Below are 24,970 nucleotides of genomic sequence, written 5' to 3' on the forward strand. Positions count from 1 at the left end.
CAGATCATAGGAGAGACTCAGCCCATGGCTGAGAGCCTGTCTCCCTGTTCCGCTGCCTGGGGGCCCGACAGAGGGGGCCTCCGCCCAGCGGTTGTGATGACCAGCGGTCTCAGGGCTTCAGGGTATGGCGGTAATGAGAGGAAGGGGCTGTGAGAACAGGAGGCAAGGGAAGGGGACAAGATGCAGAGGCGGCAGGGGGGTAAGCATGAGGGTGGCAGCCAGAGGTCTGTGTCAGGGGCTGAATCACATCCCCCAAATTCATCTGTGGAGGTCCTAACCCTCAGGACCTCCAAGTGTGACTGTATTTGGAGATGCGGTCTTAGAGGTGGTTAAGTAAAGTGAGGCCATAAGGGTGGGTCCTAATCCAACAGGACTCATGTCCTTACAAGAAGAGAAAATCATGCCATAGAAAAATACAAAGGCAGACGGTGGGAAGACGCAGGGAGAAGACATTCACAAGACAAGGGGAGAGGCCTCAGGAGAAACCCACTGGCCGAAACCTTGATCTTGGCCTCCCAGCCTTCTGGAGAGAACTGATTTCTGTTGTTTACGCCCCATCTGTGGTGCTTGTTGGGACAGGTGACTAACCCAGGTCGGGAGGCAGCAATGACTGGGGCCACATAGGCCAGTGAGCTGCGAGGTCAGGGTGTGGGTCAGTCATCCCCATGGTGTGTCTTCTGCCCTCATGACCTCCTAGAAAAGCCACGAGCCCTGCCCAGCGCTGTGCAGCTCAGGGAGACACGGACGATGACAACTACACACACAAGAATCCGCCTTCACTTTCTTTGGCCTGGATGTGTATGAAGGGATGATCTGGAATCTGGAATCTGAGGGTCCTGAGAGAGTGCACAGGGCACCCAGAAAGGAGCACTGGTATCTCCAGAGACTCATGGGATCACATTTCTGAGCCGCGCCATTCAACTGCCAGAGTTGGAGTCCAACACTAACCGGGAAAGTGGAAGAAAGGATCAAAGTTTATATTTGGTTTAAAAAGGACCAAACATTTCAAATCCATACTTCTAAAAAACTTTTTTTTTTTTTTTTTTTTGTGGTACGTGGGCCTCTCACTGTTGTATCACAGGCTGCGGATGCGCAGGCTCAGCAGCCATGGCTCACAGACCTAGCCGCTACCGCGGCATGTGAGATCTTCCCGGACCGGGGCACGAACCCGTGTCCCCTGCATCGGCAGGCGGACTCTCAACCACTGCGCCACCAGGGAAGCCCTAAAAAACATTTGAACAAAATGTAACAGGCTACTAGGAGGCCGCCAGCTGCGAGAGGAGCCATCCTCCTCTCCTCCCCTCCCTGCAACGAAGCCTGGGGCCCAGGGAGAGAGCAGCCCCTTCTGGGACATAGCCACAGAACCTGCGCCCCCAGGCCACAGCCAAAGCATGTCACCCAGCCAGGCCTGCAACCAGGGTGGAAGGAAAAACGGCTCCCAAGGGGGGCACTGCACTCAGAGCCGCCTGGTGGGATGGGGACGATGCTTGGGAACAGTCCTGAGGCCATCACACTAGACCTGAGCTCCTCCCCTGCATGAAATCCAGATCCTAACAAGATTCTAAGTGGTAAGAGCTCCTAGACCCCACCTCACACAGGACATTGAGGACCCTACTTCACACAGAGACTGAGGACCCCACCTCACACAGGAGAAGAAGTCACCCCCGAGCGGCCACAGCAGCAGGTCATGGCTGAGCCAGGATTCAGGCCCTTCTGGACCCAAGTTCTGACCATACCTACTGCCCAGCCAAGGTGAGGGAGAGGGCGGACGGAGCCGAGAGAGAGTTCAGGGCCCGCGGCCTCTGCAGGATTCCCGCCTCTGTCTCACCCACTGAAGGCTGGAGGCCGCGAGAAGCCGAAGAGCAGCAGAGGGAGAGATCTAGAAGGACAGAGTCGCCTGCAGCCCGGGGCCCTCGCTGGGCCTTGGTGACCTCAGCCCTTCCCACCGGCCTCACACCCATTCCGACCTGGGTGTCCCGTCTGAGCCTCAGGCACATCAGCTTTTGGGGGGGCAAGGGGGCCGTTCTGCCTGTTCCTTTCCCTTAAGTGTCGTTAGAACACTCGTCTTGGTGACTTTGCCTCTTGGAGACGGACTCATCACTTTGGTGTGTGATTATTTCAAGGTTGAATTCTTGCGATGAAATGTATCTTTAGAGCCTTGATTCACAGATCAATTCGGGATCTGACAACCGAGATGACAGACACTCGAGGCTGACGCGGTTCCTCCGAGCGGCCCCGCTGCTGCAGGAAGGCACCTCTGCCCGGGGGACGGCCACACACAGCAAAGGTCGCCCTGTCTACAGGTCACACTTTAGATTTATACCTGGCCCTCCCTCCCAAGGACCAGAAATCTTGATTCGCTGGTTACGTGGATATTTAAGACCCCTGGGGCTGCCGTCACAAGTGACCAGGTGGCCTCATCCAACAGAAGAATATTCTCCCGCAGCTCTGGAGGCCAGAGGTCCTTCTGGCGGCTCTGAGCGAGGACAGGTCCCAGGCCCCTGTCCTATAGGTGCTGGTGACTCCCAGCAATCCTTGGTGGTCCTCGACCAGCAGACACATCACCCCAGTCTTCGCCTCCACCATTGTATGACCTTCTCTGGGTGTCCTCTTCTGTCTCCTAAAGGACACTCACTGGATTTAGGGACCACCCTAATGGTCCCAATATGACTCCATCTCGATCCTTACCGTAAGGACATCTGCAAAGGCCTTGTTCCCAAATAAGGTCGCATTCTGAGGTTCTGGGTGGACATGGATTTCGTGGGGACACTAGATCACTCTCTGACTTGCACGTGGCATCCAGGGCCTCCCGAACAGCCTTGGACAGGCAGGGAGCAGTGTGGTGACGCCGATGACACATGGCTGGCTGCCCCAAGGGGGGCCGCGTCCCCGACAGGCTCCTTTGGCCCTGCACAGCCCCCCCGACCAGCTCAGCCCTGGCTTTGCTGTGGCATCAGGAGAGCCATGGGGGCCCAGGTGGCACGCCAGCAGACGTGTCCCAGTGACAAGGTTTTGACTGTATGTGGAGCTCCGCCCCCTCCACCAGCAGGAAGGGCCTCTGGATTCATTGTCTGTCCCCCAGACTCAAGGGCAGCGTCCCACACGGGACCAGGGAGACCCCACGGTGCTCAAGTCACACCAGACACGGATGCACTTGAACGACTTCTCGAGGCCACTGGCTGTTTCCCTCCCTCCCCTCCTCTCCTGCTCTTTCTTTGTAAAGGTCTCAGCACACATCCCTGAAAATAAAACTAAAACCACTACGTCCAGATTGTTGGGGGTTAGAGCTGCATACACCCCAACCTTCTCCACTGGGAGGAAGAAAGGTTGCTAAGGAAACAGAACGGTTGTTTTCCCCAATCTCTTCGAACCTGAGGCAACAATTTTAAAAGGTGCCTTAATTTATTTCTAATTAGAGAAAAACATAGCATTAAATCATTATCAGACATGAGCAAAGCAAAGCAGCTAATCTGGCTTTCATTTGACTCCATTTAGTTAAAAGCAGCTTTTGGCCGGGGTGGGAGGAGGAGGGGCAGGAGGGAAGAAATAAAATACTAACGCTAAAAAATGCCCTTGATGGAAATGATAAGGTTCCCTTTGAAAGATGGTGCGTCTTTGTGCAGGAGAAGCAGCGGCTCCCAGCCCTTACGGCAGATCCACCCGAGGAGGGGGCTGGGCCCCTGCTTTCTCGTGTAAATCACCTGGCGCTTCTGCACATGCCAGCTGGACCAGGGAACTGACCACCAGGAAGTCAGAAGTTAGATGAAAATACTAGTCCACGTCTAGGGCGTCGGGGCAGGACACCTCAGGTTCATAAAAGAAGGAGGAAGGCCCGTGTTTTGCAACCCAGAGGGCACAGTGAACTTGAGCTGGGCTTTGGGCCCCAGCAGAAGAGCCCCAAGATGGCGGATCACAGCCATGGCTTTTACTTAACACTGAAAATTTATCGCAAAAGAAATCTCTCAGGACTTCCCTGGGGGTCCAGTGGGTAAGACTCTGTGCTCCCAGTGCAGGGGGCCCAGGTTCCATCCCTGGTCAGTGAACTAGATCCCACACGTTGCAACTAAGAGCCCGTGTGCCACAACTGAGACCCGTGCAGACAAGATAAATAAATAATAAATAAATATAATTTTTTAAATCTCTCTTTTTTGTGAGAAAAGAAAAAAAAAGGAAAAAGAAAGGGAAGAAAAAAACGCTCAGAATGGCATAAATTTTGACAAGCACAAGCCCCCATCTTGTGCCCGATTCTCACTCCCAGGAGGGGCTTCAAATCCTCACCGGCGCCCAAGAAGAGAGGGGTGTGCATGCCAGAGTGACCAGAAGGCCACAGTCCCCGGGGGGAGGGCATTTGGAGGAGGGGATGGGAAAAAGGGCAAAGGGAAAGACCCTCTGTGTGTAGAGAACCTGCTTTTCTGACTTAAAAAAGCATGGACACCCCCCCACGCCCCCCGACCCAGCTGAGACCAGCTTCACCAGCCCCCATGGCGCTGACGCGGTGGCCACTGGGGAAGGCGGGTCACTAATGTGGCCCCCGCTGCTGGTCCTGAGGCGAGGCACCTGTCCACCCCAGCCCCGTCACCCCTGCATCACCCAAGAATCAGCCTGCAGCCCACAAGCCCGAGACCTGCCCCGGCCCCTACACCCCTTCCCGTTCCCTTCTCACCCGCCACCCGCTCAGTCCCCTCCTTCTGATATCAACCCGCTCCACGCCCTGCTCCTGCTTTTCCCCTTACAGACTTTATCACCACCCGGCCAACCATCTATGTTGTACCCACTTTTTATCGTCTGAGCTCCCCTAGGAAGTCAGCTCCTGACCTGGGGCAGGGAAGGTGTCCGTCTCAGGGCACCACAGTGTCTGCACCTCCTGCACAAATAGAGCCCGGAGGAGTGCCCACAGCCAAGGTCGGATGGTTGAAAGAATGAACTAACGAGGGAGTGAGGGCCAGAGAACGGGCATCCCTGGCTGATGGCCTCTCTCGCGCCAAGGCCGGCCGCTGCTTCCTCGAGCGCCCCGCCACCCCCAGCTCCTGCACCTGCAGCTTGCAGGCCCCCCGGGCACAGTGGGGAGGGGCACCCCTGACCCCACCTCCAGCCAGGGCAGGGCTGCTGCCGGCCCCTCGGCACAGCTTGCTAGGGACGGTGGCCTGAGCTACAGAAAGGCCTGAATGGGGCCTCCCTGGTGGCGCAGCGGTTGAGAGTCCGCCTGCCGATGCAGGGGATACGGGTTCGTGCCCCGGTCTGGGAAGATCCCACATGCCGCGGAGCGGCTGGGCCCGTGAGCCATGGCCTCTGGGCCTGCGCATCCGGAGCCTGTGCTCCGCAACGGGAGAGGCCACAACAGTGAGAGGCCCGCATACTGCAAAAAGAAAAAAAAAAGAAAAAAAAAAAAAAGAAAGGCCTGAATGGCCCCCACTGCAGTGTCTGCCTTGTAGACTAGACGTGGGGTAAGGAAGCTGCTGAGGTCCCACCTCTGTGTGTGGGTGAAGTGCGCTCCCAGCAGATCTGCCTCTGGGAAGAGCAGCGGCCCCTAGATTTCCCGGCTCTTGGAAGCATCTGGAAGTGGGAGGAGATGAAAGTGAAGCATCCCCTGCCCACCTCCCCGCCACACCGCGTGCCCCCAGGACAGCAAGCAACTAGGCTCCAGAACTGCCTTCCTTCCTAAAACACACTCCCCGCCAGGGCCTGGTCCCTGGTGACGGGGCCTGGGCCCAGAGTGGCCCGGGGCGTGGATGAGCTGAGATATTGCTGTGCGCTCTCGGCCGGCGTGCAAAACGCAGAGGCCGCCCTTGAAAAGACAACAGGGACATCCGCACAACAGACAGATGGGCCCCGGGGTAAAGTTTCTGTTTCTAAGCCCTAATCCGTCACCTACCCTGCCGATTCCATCCCTGGGATGCTCCCCGTCCAGCCACTTCTCACCATCCCCACCAGCAGCGCTGGGGCAAAGGTGACTGGCTGCCCTGCTAAACCTTCCCCCCCTCCCCCCGCTAGGGATACCATCCCCCAAAGTCACCTGGACACACGACCGCCTGGAAGAAAGACAACGTTTCTGAGACCCCTCGGAGCTGGGTGTGGCCAAGTGACTAGGTTCTGGCCAACAGGATGGGGGTGGGCGGTACAATGCCCCCTCCCCGCCGGCCTGACCTGATCCCTGGTAAAGGGGATGGAGTTAAGGATCTTGAGACGGAACGGTTGTCCTGGATCATCCAGATGGTTGTCCTGGATCATCCAGATAAGTCCAATGTCATCACGGCGGCCTTACAAAGGGAGGCAGGGGGACCAGAATCAAAGCAGGAGAGGTGACAACAGAAGCAGAGGTCAGAGCTGCCCTCCCCTCGGGTCAGGACTAAGCAGACTCTCCCAGAGGCCACAAACCATGGGCCACCTGACTGTCCCTCGGCTTATGTCCCTGCAGCTTATGCTGCAGACAGAAAACTCTGACAGTGGTGAAAACAGCAGAAAACGCTCAAGAAAACTGCCCAAAGAGAAAACGTGTAAAAATTTAGTATTTCGTACAACTTTTTTAAAAGATGTGAAATAATACCAGCATAAAAAACATTACATGGCAAATAATACAGTGTTTGTATAAAACTCAGTTTAAAAACATAATTTTATCATTTTAAATGATTCAGAAAATACATTTTGCTGACAGTAAATCCTAACGTCACAGACGGTGACAATCCCCCGTGTGCCGCAGAGAGAAACGGGCCCCGGGTACACCGGGTGCGCACGTTCACGGTCAGGACTCCCGTGGGGCTGCTACGCAGTTGGTACTGGCAGCAGCCTGACTGGGTGGGAGCACCGCAAACGGCCTGGGGCACGGCGACCCCCCGCCTCGGCCAAGTCCATGGTGCCGAGCTCCGGGACAGGAGCCTGACCCCGAACAGCAGCAGGACGGCCCCCGCCGCTCCTTTATTGGTAGATGACCTTCACGCAAAACGTCTCCTCGTTTTTGTCTTCGTGGTCATTGATGTAAATCAGAATCTCCTCCTCCCCGGCCTTCTGACGGGACGCAAACCGCAGGCCGATGGTGTAGGTCTCACCTCCCCCGACCTGGGAAGAAGCATCGCCGTCCTAGCGCCCACCCTGCCGACCCCTCTCTCTCTCTGTCTTCCAGCCGCTTCCACGCAGGCAAACACACATCCCCCAGGCTCACAGGCCCCGGAACAAACGCTCATGCTCTGAACCAAGTTTCCCAGCGTTACTGTCAAAGCCCTCACGGCTGCTCCTCCCAAAGCCCCAGGGAGACACGTCACTACACCCTCCAGCGAGGGACAGACCCGGGTCCGCCCACCGCTGCTCACTTTCCCTGAAAGAGTCACAGGAGATAAAGGCCTAACTCGCCAGGCAGTCTGGATAAAACTGTTGCAAAACTGCAGGGAAGGCCGCCCCCAGGGCTGCCCCGCTGGGGCCAGGGTGCTGGGTCAGAGGCCCGGGCAGAGTTCAGCAGAGGGTGCCCCTGGGGGCCGCAAGCGCCTCACTCGGGCCACAGGCCGTTCTCCCCCAGGACTTGCTGACGCCCCGACAGGGTCCCGGCCCCCCGCCCTGTGCAGCCCCACACCTGGAAGGCGTTCTCCTTGAACTGCAGCAGGCGTGGGTGGTCGCTGTGCAGGCAGTAGGCCCTCGGGGAGGGGTAGGGGTTGGTGTAGGTGATGCGCTTGTTGGCACCCTTCCCGCCCCCGGCAGGCAGTGTGATCTCAAAGGCCTGTGGGGGGGGCAGGAGTTGGCCCCGGGCTCCTTCTCCAGCCACCTCTTCCCAAGCCCGCCCTGCGCTCCTGGGCCCCAGACGCTGAATAAATACGGCAGACAAGCCCCCCCGAGTTCCTGGTCGAGGGGCTCACGGTACAGGAGGAAACACCCACTCCCCAGGCCCCCAGCCAGAGGGCCCGGGAGGAGGAAACGCCGCCCTGGATCTGGGCAGGCCAGGTTGCAGGACACACCACCCGAACCGCGTGGCCCACGCGCGTCTCACGTCAGACCTTGGAGATGAGGGGTGGGCGGCAGGAGAGGCACACGAGCCACGAGGCCACCAGCTGGTGGGCATCCACATCGACCAGGTTGAGGTGCACGAAGCGGCTGCCCGCCCTGCGGGGCCTCACGCCCACGTGCAGGTCCTGCACCCCGTGAGGGGTCAGCACGAAGACGCCTTTGGGGTCCGTCTTCAGGAACAACAGAGGAGAAGCAGGTCGGGAGGCCGCCCCTCGAGTCATGCAGACGAGGGGTTTCCTGGGAGTGCAGCCCAGAGGCTGAGAGGGTCCCAGGGGAACCCCTGCGCTGGGCGGGAGGTCCCCTGGCCTCCGTGGGATCAGAGGTAAGAAGGCCCGACCTGAGGCCAGACCGGACCTCACCACCAGCACCCACGCCCGCGGGTCACAGCCTGTGTCCCCACCTGTGCAGGGCGAGTCCCCTCCCACACAGCGCGACCCCCTCAGTGTCAGGGTGGCCTCAGGAGAGACAGGGCTTAGCCGGCCCCAGCTCTGAGCCCCGGCCTGCTGGCAGGGCGTCCGCGTCACCCTCGTGATCCAGACGTACGGTTGCAGCTGCAGTGATTCCGGAGTAACTGTTAACATTTCCCTCCCAACAATCCTACAAATCCTCCTTCAGGGCTTACGTGTCTCTCATCCCACGACGGCACATCTCATAAAGGGGATCTGAATGAAGACTCTATCAAAGTCTTCAGGACCGACCACCAGGCCGCAGCCCAGCGCCCACCCCCTCCCCGGGGTGGGCAAGGGTGGGGAGGGGCCAGGGGACACCCGCAAAACCCAACAGCCAACCCCACGCACCCCCGCCGAAGGCCATACCGTCAGCTCCTGGGGGTGGGAGCTGAAAGCCTTCACTTTCCTAACTGTCTGCATCCCCCGAAGGACAAGGGCCAGGCGGGTCCGCTGGCCTGTGACGCAGGAGACGTCCACGCGCTGCAGGGAGTGGAGGTGGACCTGCCAGGTCTGGACGGGCGTCGCCAGCCAGCGGTCCCTGAGCGGGCAGAAGCCACTCACGGTCAGGCGAGGGCAGTACACCAACCGTGGGGGAGGAGCCCGGAGGAGGCTGAAAAGGCGGCCAGGAGGGCGGGCTGGGGTCCAGCCGCCGTCACCCCCTCAGCCACCTTCCCTCCGAGGTGGAAGCTCTCAGGCGGGGCTTCTGCAGACGTGCACCTAGGCCAGCTTAATTCCAAACCAGGCCTGGAGCAAAGTCCATGGGCAGCACAGCATGGATGAGAACGTGGGCTTGGAGGTCACGTGGGCCTGAGCCTGGGGCCCGCATTAGCTGCCTGGTGCCCAAGGACACTGACCCTTGGTTGTAAATGAGGCTCAGCATCACCTGCCCACGGGCCGTCAGGACAACAGTCTGTGGCCACCACACAGCAGGTGCAGGCCTGCTGCTGCCCCTCAGCCGGGTGGGCACTCAGCAGAGGAGACCCCCGCCCGTTCCCAGGCAGGCTGCACCAAACCCTCCAGCCTGCACCGGTTTTACAGGGTCTCAAGGGCTGGGAGATACAACTTAGAGGAAAAGGTAAAGGGACTGGGGTCATTTCACCCAGTCCTCGGGCATCAAAGGAAATGATACCACCTTCCACCTCCCCTTGGGGGGCCTGGGCGGGACCGCTGCCTGCATTCCCTCGGACTCAGAGAGGGGACCCCAGGGACAAGGGCTGCCTGGGCCGTCCTGGCACTGTGCTGAGGCAGAAGCAGCCTCAAGTTTCTCTCCCGGCTGGGCTCCCGACGTGTCCCTTAGGCTGTGGTGCCGCTCTGAGCAGAGGCGCCCTTTCAAGGCCCCGGCCAGTCTGAGAACCGCACTTCATGTGGCCAAAGGCCTGATGGCCCCCACCGCCGTCACAAGTTTAGAGGCAGCCAGGGCTGGCCCACTTCCAGGGCCACCAGCAGTCCCCAGCCTGCCTCCTCACCGCCTTCTCCCAGCTCCAGACCACCAGGGCCCACGTACTCACGCGTAAATGGTGACAAAGAAGTCTTTGATCTCCGGGCTGGGACCACTGGCCACCTTCAGGAACACATCTCGTGGCTCCCCGGGGCCCTGCCAGACGGGGGGGGGGGGGGGGCGGGCACATCACGGCCACACTACTGCCTGTCTGCTCTGACCCCAGCCCCCCAAGTCCGCAGGAAGCAAACGCAGGTGTGAACCAGGCCCCCTCCCCCTAACACGTTTTTCATTTTCTGTACTCATCAGAATTCACTGTTTTTGTCACTACAAAAGAGAAAAATCATTAACTTCTTGATTTCATATTGAGTTTAATAATTATATTCTGCAGGAGATTTTACCCAGTTTCCTAACCAATCATAATAGGATTATGGCCATTATCCTTACACAAAGGCAATTAATAAGTGCCTTAATCACCACTCACTTTATTCAGTTTGCCTCATGTCTTTTTTTTTTTAATTTAAATTCAGATAATCAAGGAAGTGATCTGCTAGCAGAAAAAATGAAAACTCATTCCTAAAGCTCTCACGAGGACGTCAAAGTAGCCCTTCAGCATCTTAGAAAGAAACCACTTAAGCAAAAACCTCAAATGAAGAGGCTGCAGAGCAGGGGTGCAGGTAGTGGGCGGGACCTGGCGGGGAAGGATTTTCCCGGGAGGGCGCTACAGAACTCACCATGTTCTGGGTCTCGCAAATGACATTCGGGTCACTACAGCGTACGTAGACCGGGGGGTTCTCACCAGGCATCCCCACGGGAGCACCTGGAGTGGAATATACCACAACAAATGTCTTTTCCCGAAAGCCTGGGCCATCACAGGGGTTCAATGAAACCTGCCCGCGGGATGGACACTGCCGCCTGCGTGGACACTGGCCCTTCCGTTCCGAGCCGCCTCCCCGGGGACTCACCCCAAGAGACTAACCAAAAGGAAGCGGGGGTGCCATGGAGCCAGTGCCAGACGTAAAAGGCTCGGATCTGTTCTAAAGGCACCAGCTGGAAATGAATCAGCAGGTGGAGGGGAGGCCGGAGAGCTCTCCAGGCCCAGGACTGAGGGCAGAGCAGAGCCTGACACCCGAGGCCGGGCAACCTTCCCAGGGCTGTGGATTTCAGAATGGAATCCGCCTGCCAAGGGCGCCTGTCATCTCAGAGGAGGTGAGAAGGTCACCATGTCAAACGATCAAATGACTGAGGCAAGTGGCAGAATTTACAGCTGTGCCCTGTGTTGTTACAGAGCATCGCAGGATGACGTAAGGACACCACGTGTTGCCCTTGGGGAGAAGCCTTTTCCACCTGTTGAACCTGCCAAATATCAGCCGTGGGGGCAGCAGGACCTGCCTGGAAGCGTGTGCCAGGGCAGCAGGCGGATGGCCTTCTTCAGGAAGGTGAGCTCCGGGTGGTAGAAGCGGAAGACCTGGTCCACCACGTGGGGCTGCAGCTCCACGGTCAGGCAGAGCACGGCGAGAGGTGTGCCGTTGCCTGAGCGGAACAGAACCTGCCGGGAGAGCAGGTGGCACGGCATCAGGACCCGCACGAGGGCTTGTGGGCAGCTGCGTGCACGGCGCCTCCCTGGACGGACAGGGATGGGGGCCCCATGGGGTCCGCTCAGGCCCACGAAGTGGGAAGGACAGGCGTGGTCAGATGCACGGGGTCTGCAGCCACAGGTGCCCACCCGCGAGGATGGGCCCAGCACAGGGTCCACATGCTCAGACCACGCACAGATGCCACTCCTGCCACTTCCCGGAGGGGAGGGACGTGCCAAGAAGACCAGCGAGAAAGGTCCGCAGCCCCGACTCCCCCGCTGACACACCCGCTGCCTGCAGGCTGGGAAGTTGTTCTACAAGGATCTGGACACTAACCTCACCAGTTCCTCGTGGGTGGGAGCGGAGCACGTCCCCCAGACGGTAAAAGGGGGCTGTGCCTAAACCCAAAGGGCCAGAAATACAAACTTCCTTTAAAAAACAAAAGTGACTTACTAAAAAAATTTATTTGTCCAATACAGGTCCTAATGGGGAACACGGTGGAGCCGGTGTCTTTATTCCAGGACTCGGACAGCCCAGTGAGCTCTCGGGGCCCAGGACAGAGGGCGGCACACGGCCAACCCCAAGGCGGAGCAACCTTCCCACATCGGTCGGCGCCAAGCTCGGGCCCCCAGACAAACCTTCCACGTGGGAAAGGACACTCTTCCACTTTGGTGAGTTTTATTAAGAAATCTTTTAGATGTGTAACCGGACAAATTATAACTGGGCAGCCACCCACGAGGCCACGTGGGCTTGGAACAGGCACGCGGTACACGCTGCTCACTCTCTGCGCCCTCAGCACCCTGCCCGTCCGCCCCAGGGAGCCCCTCCTGAACTCGTGATCACTGTCCCCCGTTTTTCTCCACCATTCTCCCCTCTTTGGGTCTTTAAGCGACCCACAGTGTTGGTTCTGCCTTCTTGGAGCATCACCTGAAAGCCACTGCCCTGCACGTCTCTTCCCACATCTGCTGGGAGGCGAGCCCCACCACTGCACCCTCATCCCCGGCAGCTGTGCCCTGACACTCCTGCCGGAATTTCGCCGCTACGCTGGGACTTCAACTCCACAATGACCGACCATTTATTTAGCGGTCGTGCACATAGACACACATAGACACAGACACAGACATACACTCCAGAGCTCTCTCTGCTCAGAAGCACCGGAAGCAAGGGCACCCCAGGCGTAATGAGCACGCTCAGCACCCAGACTTTAGTTTCTAAACACCATTCGCCACTAAAAGAAGCCTTAGATAAACGGCTGATTCCAGAAATGGAGCAGGAAAATGTAAGCTGACTCTGGAACGTCTTGTGTGCCAGGCACGAAGGAAGTGCTCCAAGAATGACAGGGACATGTCAAAAGGACAGAGGCGCCAGCTTGAAGCCGAAGCCACCGGTGGACCAGGGACAATGTGAGCAGCAAAACAAAGAAAGACAGGAACAAATTACAACCCACTGAATGAAACAGGAATTCACGGTCCATAATGGTGACAAACAACTTTCAGGAATGAACGGATGAAGGCCAAGCGCTGCCTCACGTAGACCATGAAAGGAGTGATGAAACCTGAAAGTCACCAATGGGCAGCCATCCTGCAAGAATCGTCAGCGAAGAAAGTTTAAAAAGAATGTCTCTGTGTGTAACTGGGTCACTTTGCTGTACAGCAGAGACTGGCACGACATTGTAAATCAGCTATACTTCAGTTTAGAAAAAAAAAAAGAAGCATCAGCGGATATTAAAACGAGCAGCAGAAGTTGACTGGGGAGCAGGATATTTACAGAGCCTGAATATCTCCCGACAAAATACTTACCCATTACTTTCTAATTATCAACTATAAGATACTTCTTAATTAATTTTACATTGAAGGAGCCTGGCAGACACCATCTTAACCAAATAAGAGAGTTAAATTAACATCACTGGTAATAGAGCAAATCAACATTGTGACCCTCCCAGTAAGAGGTTCTGAGAAGAACACAGCAAAACGTCTGTGCTTTTCCTGCCCTGAATGCACGGCCTGAAACCACCGACGGGCAAACACCAGACACACCCAGACTAAGCGGCAGGGAGCAGAAATGACCTGTGCACGTCAAAAGTACCGAGGCCGGGACCACCAGACGCACCGTGGGACCCTGGGTGGGCGAGGGATCCAGTGCTGGGATATTTGGTAAAGTGCAGGCGGGGTCTGTGATGAGATTTCATCAGTGCCAATTTCCTGATTTCCCCGGTTCTACTGTGGTTATGGAACAGAGTGTCCTTATTTTCAGGACATAGGAGCTCTAAGTTTCATGGAACAATGGGGCAGTTTGTCCATAACTTATTCTCAAATTGTTCAGAAAAAAGTAAGGATAAATATAGACACAGAATGATAAGGCAAATGTAAAATGTCAACAACTGGGAAATCTGGGTAAATAATTCATGAGAACTCTTTGCACTATTCTTATAACTTTTGTCTAAGTTTGAGAACATTTCAAAATAAAGAGTCGTTTAACAAAAAAAGGCACAGGCGCTGGCTTGAAAGGTATGGCCGTGGCCAGAGAGAGGACAGTTTTACAGCCCAGTGCCTGCCACACAGCAAATATAAAACCACGAGTTCATAATAAGACCCCCAAAAAACTGACCACCTTTGGATGTTCCCAGGGCACAACTCATTATTTTTACAATTGATAAATAAAGGGAAAGCACCCAACATTTAGCCTGACCTTCTGGTATTAAATATCAATATATCCAGGGTAACCAAATGGCTGATGGGGGAAAGCTCTTGTTTATAGAAGAGTCACAGCGAGTAAGTACAAGAACAGTGAGAGGATTTCACCGTTTTCCACCTGGTGGGATAACGGATGTGGGCAGTGGATCCTTAGCGGACACGTCGGCCACCATGAACAGCCACCCGCCGTGGCCTCTGCACGTGAAGCCATGGTTGGCCCACAGAGGCCGGCCCACGCCCAGCGTCTCCACAGACAGAGAGCATCGAGGACAGCAGGCCCCAACTCCCACAAACCGACCGTGATAAGATGAGTGACCAGCATGGACTGGACATCGGGCCGTCCTGAGGATTTGTTACTAATTTGGGGGCAGTGATGTCATGTAGCCGGGGTTTTTTTTTTTTTTTTTTTTTTTTAAGTCCTTATCTGTTAGAGATACACGCTGAATAAGATATCTGGGATTTGTTTCAAAACTCCAAACTCATGTAAGGAAAAACGTATTAGCCTCTCTGATTTAAGTTATAGCCCTAAATAAAGAGCCGACATATCCCTTAGACAAAGGCCAAGCTGCGGCTCCACATTTAAATAAAACACAGCAAATCTCCCCCGAGGATGGGGCTGTGGACACAGGGCTGCCAGGCCCTCAGTCTACGACTGCACTGAAATCTGTCCCGGGGGGCGGGCGGAGGGTAAAAGTGTTTCTGTTTTTACTTTCAACCTCCTACAAAAGGCATCTGTCTACCAAACAAACAAACAAACAACAAGAAAACTTCAGAAATTCCTACAAAACGACAGTGTCCCAACCTCCCCTAAGGACATCCCATCAGCAGGCAGGGGGTTGAAAAGTGTGCCCTGCAAACAAGCCGCCCCTGAGGTGGCAATGGGACTGAGTCCTATTTACCAGAAGTAACAAACAGCAGAACCCATGACGCGCTTCACCTGGTCCTATCACAAGACCCCTGGCCGGCACTGCAAGACCTCGGAACATCAGATGGGCGGTCTGCCCCCCCTACCTTGGCGTGTCTGGTGGGCATCGTGCTGGACTTACGAGGTGACCCAGCGTCCGTGTCCTTCTCGAGTCTCAGCTCAGCAGAGGCCTGCGAGAAACCAGGGATCCCCCGGGTCATGAGACGGAGGCCCAGGGTGACAGGCACTTCTTCCTACCAGTGGGGCCTCTACCTGTAGGAACGGCTGCCGCCCTGGGCCCAGGGCTCCGGGGTGTCGTTTACACTCAGAGTGGACCCCAGGCGGCTGCTGTTATTAACCGGCCCACAGCCCCAAAGAGGAAGCGGAGGCCGTGTGAGCTGTGAGGGGTGGGGGTCAGGTCCCGTAACCCAGCTCCACCCAAAGCCAGAGGTCTGGTACCTTCATCACGGTCCTGATGACCTCTTGCCCCAAAAGTGCATCCAAAGAGCCTGCACTGAAAGCTGTGAGCCTCTCGTGCCCGTCTCAGTGACGACCACTGCCCTACAGAGCTGACCTCACAAAGTCAGGAAGAAACGCGCACGCCACGTCCGCCCTACCAGAGCACGCGCTTGCTCACACCCTGACGTGAAACCCCGGAGTCTCTGTGGTTCACGTCGGGGAGCAAACGCTACGTGAGAAGCGGGCAAACAGCAGTAACTGGGGAGTTTAGAAAACACTAGCTCTTCTGAGGTTTAAGAAAGGCTCTTTTACCAATTTAGCAAAGAGAATGAAGAGGAGGTGGTCCAGCCTTTCCTGAGCCCAGGTGAACCACGGGGCTGCTGGGCACAGCGTAGGTGCCAGGACGTGTGGAGGGGCAGATGGGGCGGGGGACGGCCGAAGGCTAACCCTCCCACCGCCCGGGAGGAGGCCCCCATCTCCCACGTTACTTGGCAAATGGGCTTCCCCGGTGCCCAGCCAGCCCCCTCGGCACGGGAAGAATGGCCCTCCCCACCTGCGCCGAGGCCCGCGGACCCGCAGAGAAGGTCTGGAACTTGAAGGGGATGTGGACCGTCTCCCGGGGGCGCAGGAAGAGCTGGGGGGCCGGGCTGCCCCGCGGGTGGAACATGTCCTCTTCCAGGGGCGTGTGCAGGCCGACCAGGTCTTTGAAGTACCGCCACTCCCGACCGTCCAGGATGAGGCTGGAGGGAGGGGAGACGGTGCTGGGCACAGGGTCCTTCCCGGTCGGCCCCAGGACCCGCGAGGGCGAAACCAGCTTGGCTTTCGGGCGGGGCTGGGGGCCCGAGGGGGCGCCCTGCCCTCCCACCTGAGCTCAGCGCTGTCGATCGCGATGGTCACGGTGTGCTGCGTGTTGTCGGGGTTCCTGAGAGCAAATTCGAAGAACTCGGCAGTGCCCAGCATGGCACGGATGGTGTGCCGCGTGGTGACGGCCATGCTCAGCGCGCTGGCGATGCTCTCGGCCTTGGTGCGCTCCCGGTAGGCGGCGATGAGCTGCAGGTCCCGAGCATGCCGGGCACGGATGCTCTGCTGGGCCTGTGGATACAGGGGCCGAAGCGGGGCCACAGTCCCGGGGCGCCCTGCTGCTTGGGGGCTGTCCTCTGACCCCTTCCCCACCCGCCCCAAACACCACATCTCCTTGGAATCACCATCCCACCACCACCGACACGGGGTCAGTTGGGACTGGCCACCTACAGCTCCGGGGGACAGGGAATGGGGCTGCCCGTCTGCAGCACCCCGGCTTCCCTCTGCCCACAGGTGATGTACCCATGGAAGGCAGGCTCTGCCCGCATGCCCCCGAGACTCCAACCACCCACCTGGGCACAGTGGGAATTAAGAGCAGAAGCTACCAATAGAAGAGGAAAGAATGGTCCCCAAACTAAGCCGGGTGACCGGCTCACCGGCCAGGCCTCTGGTGTGACAGCGGGAGTCCTGTCTGCGAGCAGAGTCCCCAGGAGGGGCTGTGGCCGGGCCTGACTGACCGCAAGCTGGGCCAGGGTCCAGACCCAGGCACGCTGCCTTGGTGGGCTCAGCGTGGGTCCTTCATCCATCTCCTTCTTCCAATGCCTTATATTTCAATGGGCTTGGCCACCCCAGATGTGTTCTAGAGGCTGGGGACAGGCTTATCTTTCTCGGGTGCCTTGCAGTAAAAATGAGGCCCGTCAGAGGCTGCTTTGCAAGTCCAAGACCTAGAAGGCATGCCCACGTGCTAGGGAGGTAGCTGGGTGCTGAGGGCCTCCAAAACAAAGGAGGCCCAGGCATCTGAAGGCCTTCGGACTCTAACTCAGAAGGTGAGGACCAAATCTGACCTCTCACTTAAATTGTTTGGGAGACTGACTTTCCAATATCCAAAATGTTGGCCTTTCCCCAGCAGGGGAATTGAAGCTGAGCCTTTAGTTTCTCCCTGGGGATTTAAAAATGGGAGGGTGGTCATGTTGACACCTGAGGCCTCCCTAGGTGGGCATTATATGATCAGAGCTTCTCGACGGGATGGAGCCTCTACCAGGCTGGGCTGGGCTGCACGGCCAGATGTAATTTAGGGTGAGAAACAGACAGAGCTCGGCTTTTCAACCTCGACTTGAGACAGCGGGTTGTTCTGACCTGCCAGGGACACAACCTGTACTGCCCACCAGTTAGAGGCCCTGGGACGAGGGCTCTAGGGGACAGGCCACATGGAGGTGGGCACAGGACTGGCCCGTCAGACTGACCACCCGGCGGGCACCGTGACGGCCACTCTCTGGTTTTCCATAGGCCTGGTGGGTAAAAGCCACAGGCCGAGACAGTGTGGCCCCAGGGCATCAGGTGCCCACATGGCCCCTGGCCAGGTGGAAAGGCTGGAAAGAAGGATCCACCTGTGGGGGCACCTGGCATGACCCAGACTGCGTGAGGCTGCCGTTAGCTGCAGGCCCAGCCTCGGACAGACGCGAGCCAATCCTCCAGCAACAGCTTTACCAATGACTAGAGCCACCAGAGCTGATGTTTTGGTCTCTTTATGCCATAGACCTGTCTTCTTTCTTAATTCGAAACCCATGCAGGCAAAGGTGATGACACGTATTGGACCGCTCAGACCCCAAGAGGCAGCAATTTGCACTGTGGTCCCGTGACAGGTCCAAGGATGGGCAGGGAGACCCGTGGGCCACGTGCTGGCATTTCTGGAAAGTAAAGTCCTCCCTTCCGTGGCGCTTGGCATGTTTTGACAACACAGAACGTGGGACTAGTATCACCAATTTGCTAGCGTGAGGGGCAATCCCGGAGCTCCTAGGGTGTCCCTGTAGAGGGTACGCAGAGGAGAGAGGACGCAGGGACTGACCACTGTCGCTAGGGCAGCCACCGTCCTGAGCACTGCACACAGGTTAAGCCAAGTGACCCTCACAAGGAGGCTGTGACTGTCCCAGGGCACCGCAGGGATGCCAAAGCAAGTGTCAGCCCCACACTCTGTGCTCCTGGCCCCAGGCTCACCACCTCCCCCAGGAAGCCCCGAGACCCTCAGCCTCCTTCGAATCTGACCATCAGGGAGAGAAAGCTGCATCCCAGCTGCCCTCGGCCTCCCCCCAACACAAGAAGTCACACACGGTTCCACACGCTCATCATGTGTGTGCAGGGCCAGCCGGGACACGGCTCCTGTCGACCCTCTTCCCAAGGACCCACTGATTTCATAGAACTCCCATCCCTTCTTCAAAGAAGGCTGAGAAAGCTCTGGAAGGGAGAGAGACTACCGCATATCTGATGCATCAAGTTACTTTCACCTCAATATTCTCCAGGGCTACGAACCCAGGAAATCATTACAATTTAGTGGAAAATTTCCTTGTATTTGGAAATCCAATTACTTCCAAACTCATGGCTGTATTCAAAATGAGGGTTCTGAGCTGTTGATTTCTCTATTAGAACATATCGGGGCTTCCCTGGTGAGGCAATGGTTAAGAATCCGCCCGCCAATGCAGGGGACACGGGTTCGATCCCTGGTATGGGAAGATCCCACATGCCGTGGAGCCACTAGGCCCGTGCGCCGCAACTACTGAGCCTGAGCTCTAGAGCCCGCGAGCCACAACTACTGAGCCCATGTGCCGCAATTACTGAAGCTCGCATGCCTAGAGCCCGTGCTCTGCAACGAGAAGCCACCGCAATGAGAAGCCCACGCACCGCAACAAAGAGTAGCCCCTGCTCGCCGCAACTAGAGAAAGCGTGCGCGCAGCAACGAAGACCCAACGCAGCCAAAAATAAATAAATTTAAAAGAACATATCAAATAAGAGGAAACCAGCCAAATTAATCATAATAACAATGATGCTAACAACAACACCGGCAGCTGTCGGACTGAGGACTTGCCGTGTGCGGGGCCCAACCACCCGGATGCGGGAACCACTTGTGTGCCCCCCGGGTGACAGCTGGCGGAGCCTCAGAGGCTCCACAGGAGGGAGCAGCCTGGGTGCACCGTGGCCGGGGAGGAGGCCTGCCCCAAGCCCAGCCCACGGCCGGCCTCCCCTCAAGGCGTCCTCACAGCCACAGCGCTGCTCCTCGGCCAGCAAGACTCTGCCGCCCTCTGCCGGGGACCCGCTGGTCCAGCCGGCTGTCTGGGCCCCTCCCACTGTGCTCTCTCCTCCCCCCACCAACTGGACTGAATGGTCTTTTGCTTGTTGGTTTATTTCCGTCTCCCTCCCTCCACGGCCCCCCTGAGGGTGGGTCCTTGCCCACCTCTGTGAGCCCCAGGGGAAGGCCGGCCACTGCCTGTGTCTGTCAGGCCATGGGCACAGGCCTGGCCCCTGAGAAGGACAGCGTCTGTTCAGACACCCACCTGCCTCAGTGTAAAGGATCCTAAGGCCCCGGTGGCTTCCTTCTCCTGTAAACTCCCATTTCTTAGGGTCTTATTTAGATGTTTAGTCTAAGGCGGGAATTCTTCTGGCAAGATCGATCCCTCTGACCACCCGTGATGTAGACGTTGTCATGGTTCTGCTCCGCAAACCTGGGGAGCCCTCAGAATCCCCGTCGGAGCTTTCTTAAAAGCCTAGGCTCCGAGGACACTCCCCCCAACCAATGGAGGGGAGCCCAGGAGTCAGCTTTTATCCAAAGCGCGCCGGTAATTCTGGCCTGAAAACTTCCCTCGGTGGCTGAGAGGTCGGGTCTCATGTTCTGTAACCATGCGGGCAAGGGGAAGGTCGGGGACAGGGCTGCTCCCGCCGTGTTCCCGAGGAGGACGGGGCGGGAGTGGGGGGGTGCCGAGCCTCACCAGCGCGCCCAGCCCGCAGCGCCCAGGCTCCGCTCCGCGCTCCCGCAGGCGCACCACCCTCATGCGCTCCAACTTGCGCCTGCGCACGGCGTCCCCCTCACGGCCGGCGCCCTGGGCCCGCCGGGTCCCCTGCCACGGGGGCGTGAAGAGCAGGGCGGCCAGCTCACTGTCCACGTCGGCCAGCTTCTGCGCTTGGACCACATTTTTCACTGCTGGAAGGTTCAAAGAGAGGGCCAGAGGTTAAAGGTCAGAGTTTACGTTCTCTAAGCAGCCACGGCTCCACGCCCTCTAGAGCCCAAGCCTCAAGCTTTTCATAAACCCTCAGAGGCTGGTAAAGGTGGAAATGACGCACCCTGCCCTCCACAGCATCCCTCCCTTACCAGCCTCTCACATAGAAGGGATTCTGTCTCGGTGCTTAGATACAAATGTATTAGTGCCCACTAGGGGGTCTGCTAGGGAAAAGGTCAGCGTTGCACAAGCTCAGGCTCTCAGGATTCTCCAGACACCCTTGCCCAGGACCGCGCCCCTGCTCACCTCCAGCCCCCCCAGCGAGCACCCCCGATGCCCAGCACACCGTCCAGGCTCTCAGGCACGCTGTCCTGTCAGGTCCTCAAACCCACCCTGGGTGCGGGTTTTCAGGAGGCCCGAGCTCAGATCAGGAATCGGGGGCTCCAATGAGTTGTGCCCTGAGGCCCCGGGCCAGCCGGGGTGGGTGGAGCCCAGAGCTTCTCCTCTCTGCACCCGGCTGCCTCTGGCTGGCTGGGCCCCCAGAGCACCATCTCCTTCGGGGACTCTACTCGAAGCGTAGACCCACCAGGAAAGCTGTGTAGCCGACAAACAGAAGCCGTGATAGGCCAGGCCCCGGCAGGCAGGAGAGCTATTTTCTCCCTCCCATCACTGGCTGTGCCACTGACATGCACACGTGGCACATACCACGTCACCAGCTGACACATGAGATTCCCGGGCAATCAGTAAACCCAGCACAGGCGGCAGGTGAGAGGGAGCACCCCAACTTAGCATCATGTCCTTCCTTCAGGCACCCCCAGAACCACGGGAAGTGACTGCGAGCCTGAACTCCGCCGACTGGACCCCACTTCCCGTCCTCGAGTATCTCTGCCTCCTGCTGACGGGCTCCACGTGGTGGTGAAGCAGCTTCCCCTCACTTGCCACCTCTTCTTCCATCACACGTAAACAAGCGCTACTTCCAGGTTCTTCGGGTGCCATGAGATGGTGCAGACGTCTCAAGTGGCCACCCCAAAAGAGCACTTTTCGTGTGTCTGGGGTCCAGCTCCATGGGAACGGGAGCTCCAACCTGGATCGAGGTCAAGCAGCCCGAGGCCCCCAGTCCCGAGTGGAGGGGCCAGGGTGGGAGACGAACAAGGCTGGGGAGTGATCAACTGGCTTGTGTGTTCAGACTGTATCACCCCGACCGTGGGGGTGATGGGACCGTGTGGGACAACTTCCTGCTTCCAGAACCTTGTCCGGGGGGTGGAGACATGGCTTCTGGGCCCGGCCCTCTGGTTTTGACCAAAATAGGGATTGGAAGACTGATAACTCCAGAGGCTCGGGATCCCTCAACAAACCCTCACTGTCACAAGTCCCTGCGCTGCCCAGAGGAGACCCCAACCTGCCGGGCCCCGGGCTGTGGGTTTCACAAATCCTCTCGTACCTGTCCCTGGCGGGGAGGGAGGGGAGGGGAGGCACTCCCTGCTCCATGGAGCCAGCTCTCCATCCATTCTCTTGGTGGCCAAAGGGACCAGCTGGGGATGGGCAGGCACTGGCCCCAAAGCAGGAAATCCAGATTCTAGTCCAAGTTCACGACCCTTAACCACACAACCGGCCATGTCACCTGACCTCTGTGTCTCAGTTTTTTCAGCATTAAAATGAGGAAGCTGGTCCGGAACAGACTCTCAGCCTGCCGGGCTCACGCAGCATGGACCCCTTTGAGCATCTGAATGTACCCGGGCCCCTCTCCCGGGGAAAACATACGAGGACCCATAAAGTTTGCACTGGAGTTTCAGGGGACTCGTGGGATTCTGGAGACCTTCCAAGATGGCACCAAAGGCCTCCCAGTCCTGCCCCCCGCAGCTCTGGAATTCCCACCCAGGGCACAGGTTCAAGACCAACAAAGTCAAGGGCCATCAACACAAGACGCTCATGGCAGTTTCCGATCCACGTGAAATGACCTGCAACCCCTGGGGGCTGCTCCTCAAAGGGCACCTCCCACTTTTCATTCCAATGACAAGTATTTTACATTCAGGTCTGGGGGGTCATTTGAAAGGGGACGGAAAAACTTCCGTGTTATGCGATATTTTCACAAGCCCAGGTCTTTATCTCCCGAGCTTCTCTTCTCCCCAACATGGGGAGTTTCAAATTAGTTTTTAAAAAACAGCCTACGTTCATCCCGACCTTTTCCTCCTGTCCCCTTCTCCTGGAGAGGAGCAGCTACCCGAAAACAAACGCCACTCCTAGGACTGTAATCTCCACCAAGTAACACCGGTGGCTTCCCCAGGGCCCAGCTTAGAGAGCGCTGGGCTGACGATGGCGGTGACTCGACGTGGCCTGCAGGTCACTGAGCCAGAGGCGGACCCACGGCTCGGGCCCGCAGATCCAGAGGGCAGGGCCCCACGACACAGGCGCACGCGTGTGCTCCTGCACACGCACACACGTACACGCACGCACGCACACGCAGCCCTCCGCCTCTCGCTCTGCCGCACCGCCCGCCCACCGCCCCGAGCACAACCCCCAGCCTCCGCCCGTAGGCCCCTCGGTCTCTCCACTCACGTCTGGGAGCTCCGGGCGTGAGAAGGCCACCTCCCGGGAAGCCGCTGGCTCCATCATTCGAGATGACCCGTGACCTGGAAGGTGGCAGTGAGCTGGGACTCCCCACTCTCCGTTCACACAAGTGACCTGAATGAAAAACACCCCCCGCCCCGCACGAGACATAAATACCAGCACAGAGTCGATGACACTCGCCCGGATCCCCGCCCACACCCCACTTTGCACTCTCAGGGTGGAGTTGGTTTTGCAGCAGAGAAACGGCGGGTGGGCAGAGGCCCGTTTCCTTCGAGCTCCCTGCTCTCCAGGCCCACACTCTCCTCCGTCTGAGCAGCAGTCTGCTTTCCCACCACGAGTCGGGGCTCGAGACGCTCAGGGCAGGTCTCCGGGGGGCCTGGCCCCGGTCTCTGGGATGGTCGCAGACTCTCCTGTCAGGCCCTCGAGTGTTGTGCTGTGCCAAGAAGGCCTTTGTGCCCTTCTGCAAACGTCTGCGCCCAAACACGCCTCGGGGGAGACACCCTGAGAGCCCCGGTACCTGACCGTGAGCCGGGGGTCAGGGCAGCCTGCCCTCCCCAGGGAGGCCCCACGGGAGACCTGCAGATACAGTGGCAGCGGAGCTCCCAGGGGAGCCGTGGTCACACGCACAGCCAGGATCACGGGGTCAAAGAAAGGAAAGGGGCTCTTGGGATCTCTAAATGATGCATGACCCCGTAAAGCCTCAGAAGAGGCTGGCAAAAAGACAGCGTCAAAAAGCTCGCCTGAGCCGAGAAGCCGCCAAGCACGAGGACGGCCCCCTCCCACGGAAAGAGTCACAGGAGACCTGGGCGTGGGTGACATGCCTGGATCCGCGGCCTCACACTTGACCGCGGCTGTGAGTGCAGAGGCGGGGCCCCATCTGGGCAGGCGCCGACCCCGCCTCTGTCACCCTGAAGGCCGGCACAGCGTCACCCCACCTGCTGGCCCACGCCTGCCACTCGCTGCAGAACAACCAGTTTTAAAATGAAACAAAAGCCACGACACTTTTTTTTTGTTCAAGAACTGCAGAATGTACAGGGGAAAGCACAGTGCGGCCGCGTCGAACAAGTGTGCTGCGCGCGGCATCCGTCCTCTGCCTCACAGCCTCCCTGGCCGGGTATCTCAGACCCCTTCCCACGAGCTTATCTCTCTCTTGCAGGCAACGTATGAAAATGACAATTTAAGATAACGCATAATGGAGCTAATCTTTCTTCTGAAGATAAGATTTTAAAACCTGGAGTCACTGCACATTTGTGGGCTGGTGAATTAAAAATAAAAATAACCCACACAATCTTGGAAGCAGAATGCTTCTAGCAACTCCCCTCCGTCGTAGGAGCTTTTGAATAATGTCTGCTTCTCACACACAGCTCATTTATTTCTCCAGAACCTAATTGAGTTTTGCCGTTTCCATATTGTCTGTTTTCCAGGCTGTCTGGGATCCTACGTTTGTGAACGAGGGAGCAGGAGCCTCAAACCTGGCTTAATGAGCTCCGCGCTCACGCCTGCTGTTCCATCCCAGCCCCACCTGACCCACGCTGTCGGCACAGGTGGAAATGGCCCATGGGGCTCAAGGTCTAAAATCAGGCTGGGTTGTAAGGAATGGAAAATTCCCCAATAAAACGACAGAGAGGTTTGAGTCCAGAAACCTCAGATGGCTTGGTGTTGTCCCGCTTTCAGTCCTTCCTCAGTCCCCTCGAGGGGGATGGAGTGGGCTTGTCACTAGCCCCACAAGGGCTCACATTGGCCCCTGCCCTGAGGCGGGCACAGGCAGGCATGCCCGGCCTAACGTCCCCTGTCCCATCAGGGTTCTCAGTGGAGCCCCCAGAATGTCCAGGCAGGACCATGCCAGCCACACCCAGCCCCAGCCCCCTGCCCACATGGAAGGAGGGC

General features: G+C 57.8%; 1 protein-coding gene across 3 annotated transcripts in view; it reads right to left on the reverse strand.

Annotated features, from left to right (window-relative positions):
* Positions 1-6,540: 6,540 nt before the first annotated feature.
* NPHP4 (nephrocystin 4) overlaps positions 6,541-24,970 on the reverse strand; it is a 141,737-nt gene continuing 123,307 nt past the window's right edge. The window contains exons 23-34 of one of the 3 annotated variants that reach the window (XM_060088869.1): positions 23,072-23,197; positions 20,288-20,496; positions 16,375-16,601; positions 16,063-16,249; positions 15,158-15,241; positions 11,269-11,425; positions 10,611-10,696; positions 9,947-10,032; positions 8,805-8,976; positions 7,980-8,159; positions 7,562-7,705; positions 6,541-7,053 (exon numbers count right to left, since the gene is read on the reverse strand). In XM_060088869.1, coding sequence (XP_059944852.1) covers positions 6,913-7,053; positions 7,562-7,705; positions 7,980-8,159; positions 8,805-8,976; positions 9,947-10,032; positions 10,611-10,696; positions 11,269-11,425; positions 15,158-15,241; positions 16,063-16,249; positions 16,375-16,601; positions 20,288-20,496; positions 23,072-23,197 — 1,799 coding nt within the window. In that variant the 3' untranslated portion in view covers positions 6,541-6,912. Of the gene's footprint in view, positions 7,054-7,561; positions 7,706-7,979; positions 8,160-8,804; positions 9,049-9,946; positions 10,033-10,610; positions 10,697-11,268; positions 11,426-15,157; positions 15,242-16,062; positions 16,250-16,374; positions 16,602-20,287; positions 20,500-23,071; positions 23,198-24,970 lie in introns of all 3 variants that reach the window. The other 2 variants (XM_060088868.1, XM_060088867.1) reach the window with 2 other exon arrangements.

The sequence above is a fragment of the Mesoplodon densirostris genome, chromosome 2 (assembly GCF_025265405.1).
Source record: "Mesoplodon densirostris isolate mMesDen1 chromosome 2, mMesDen1 primary haplotype, whole genome shotgun sequence".
Taxonomy (NCBI): Eukaryota; Metazoa; Chordata; class Mammalia; order Artiodactyla; family Ziphiidae; genus Mesoplodon; species Mesoplodon densirostris.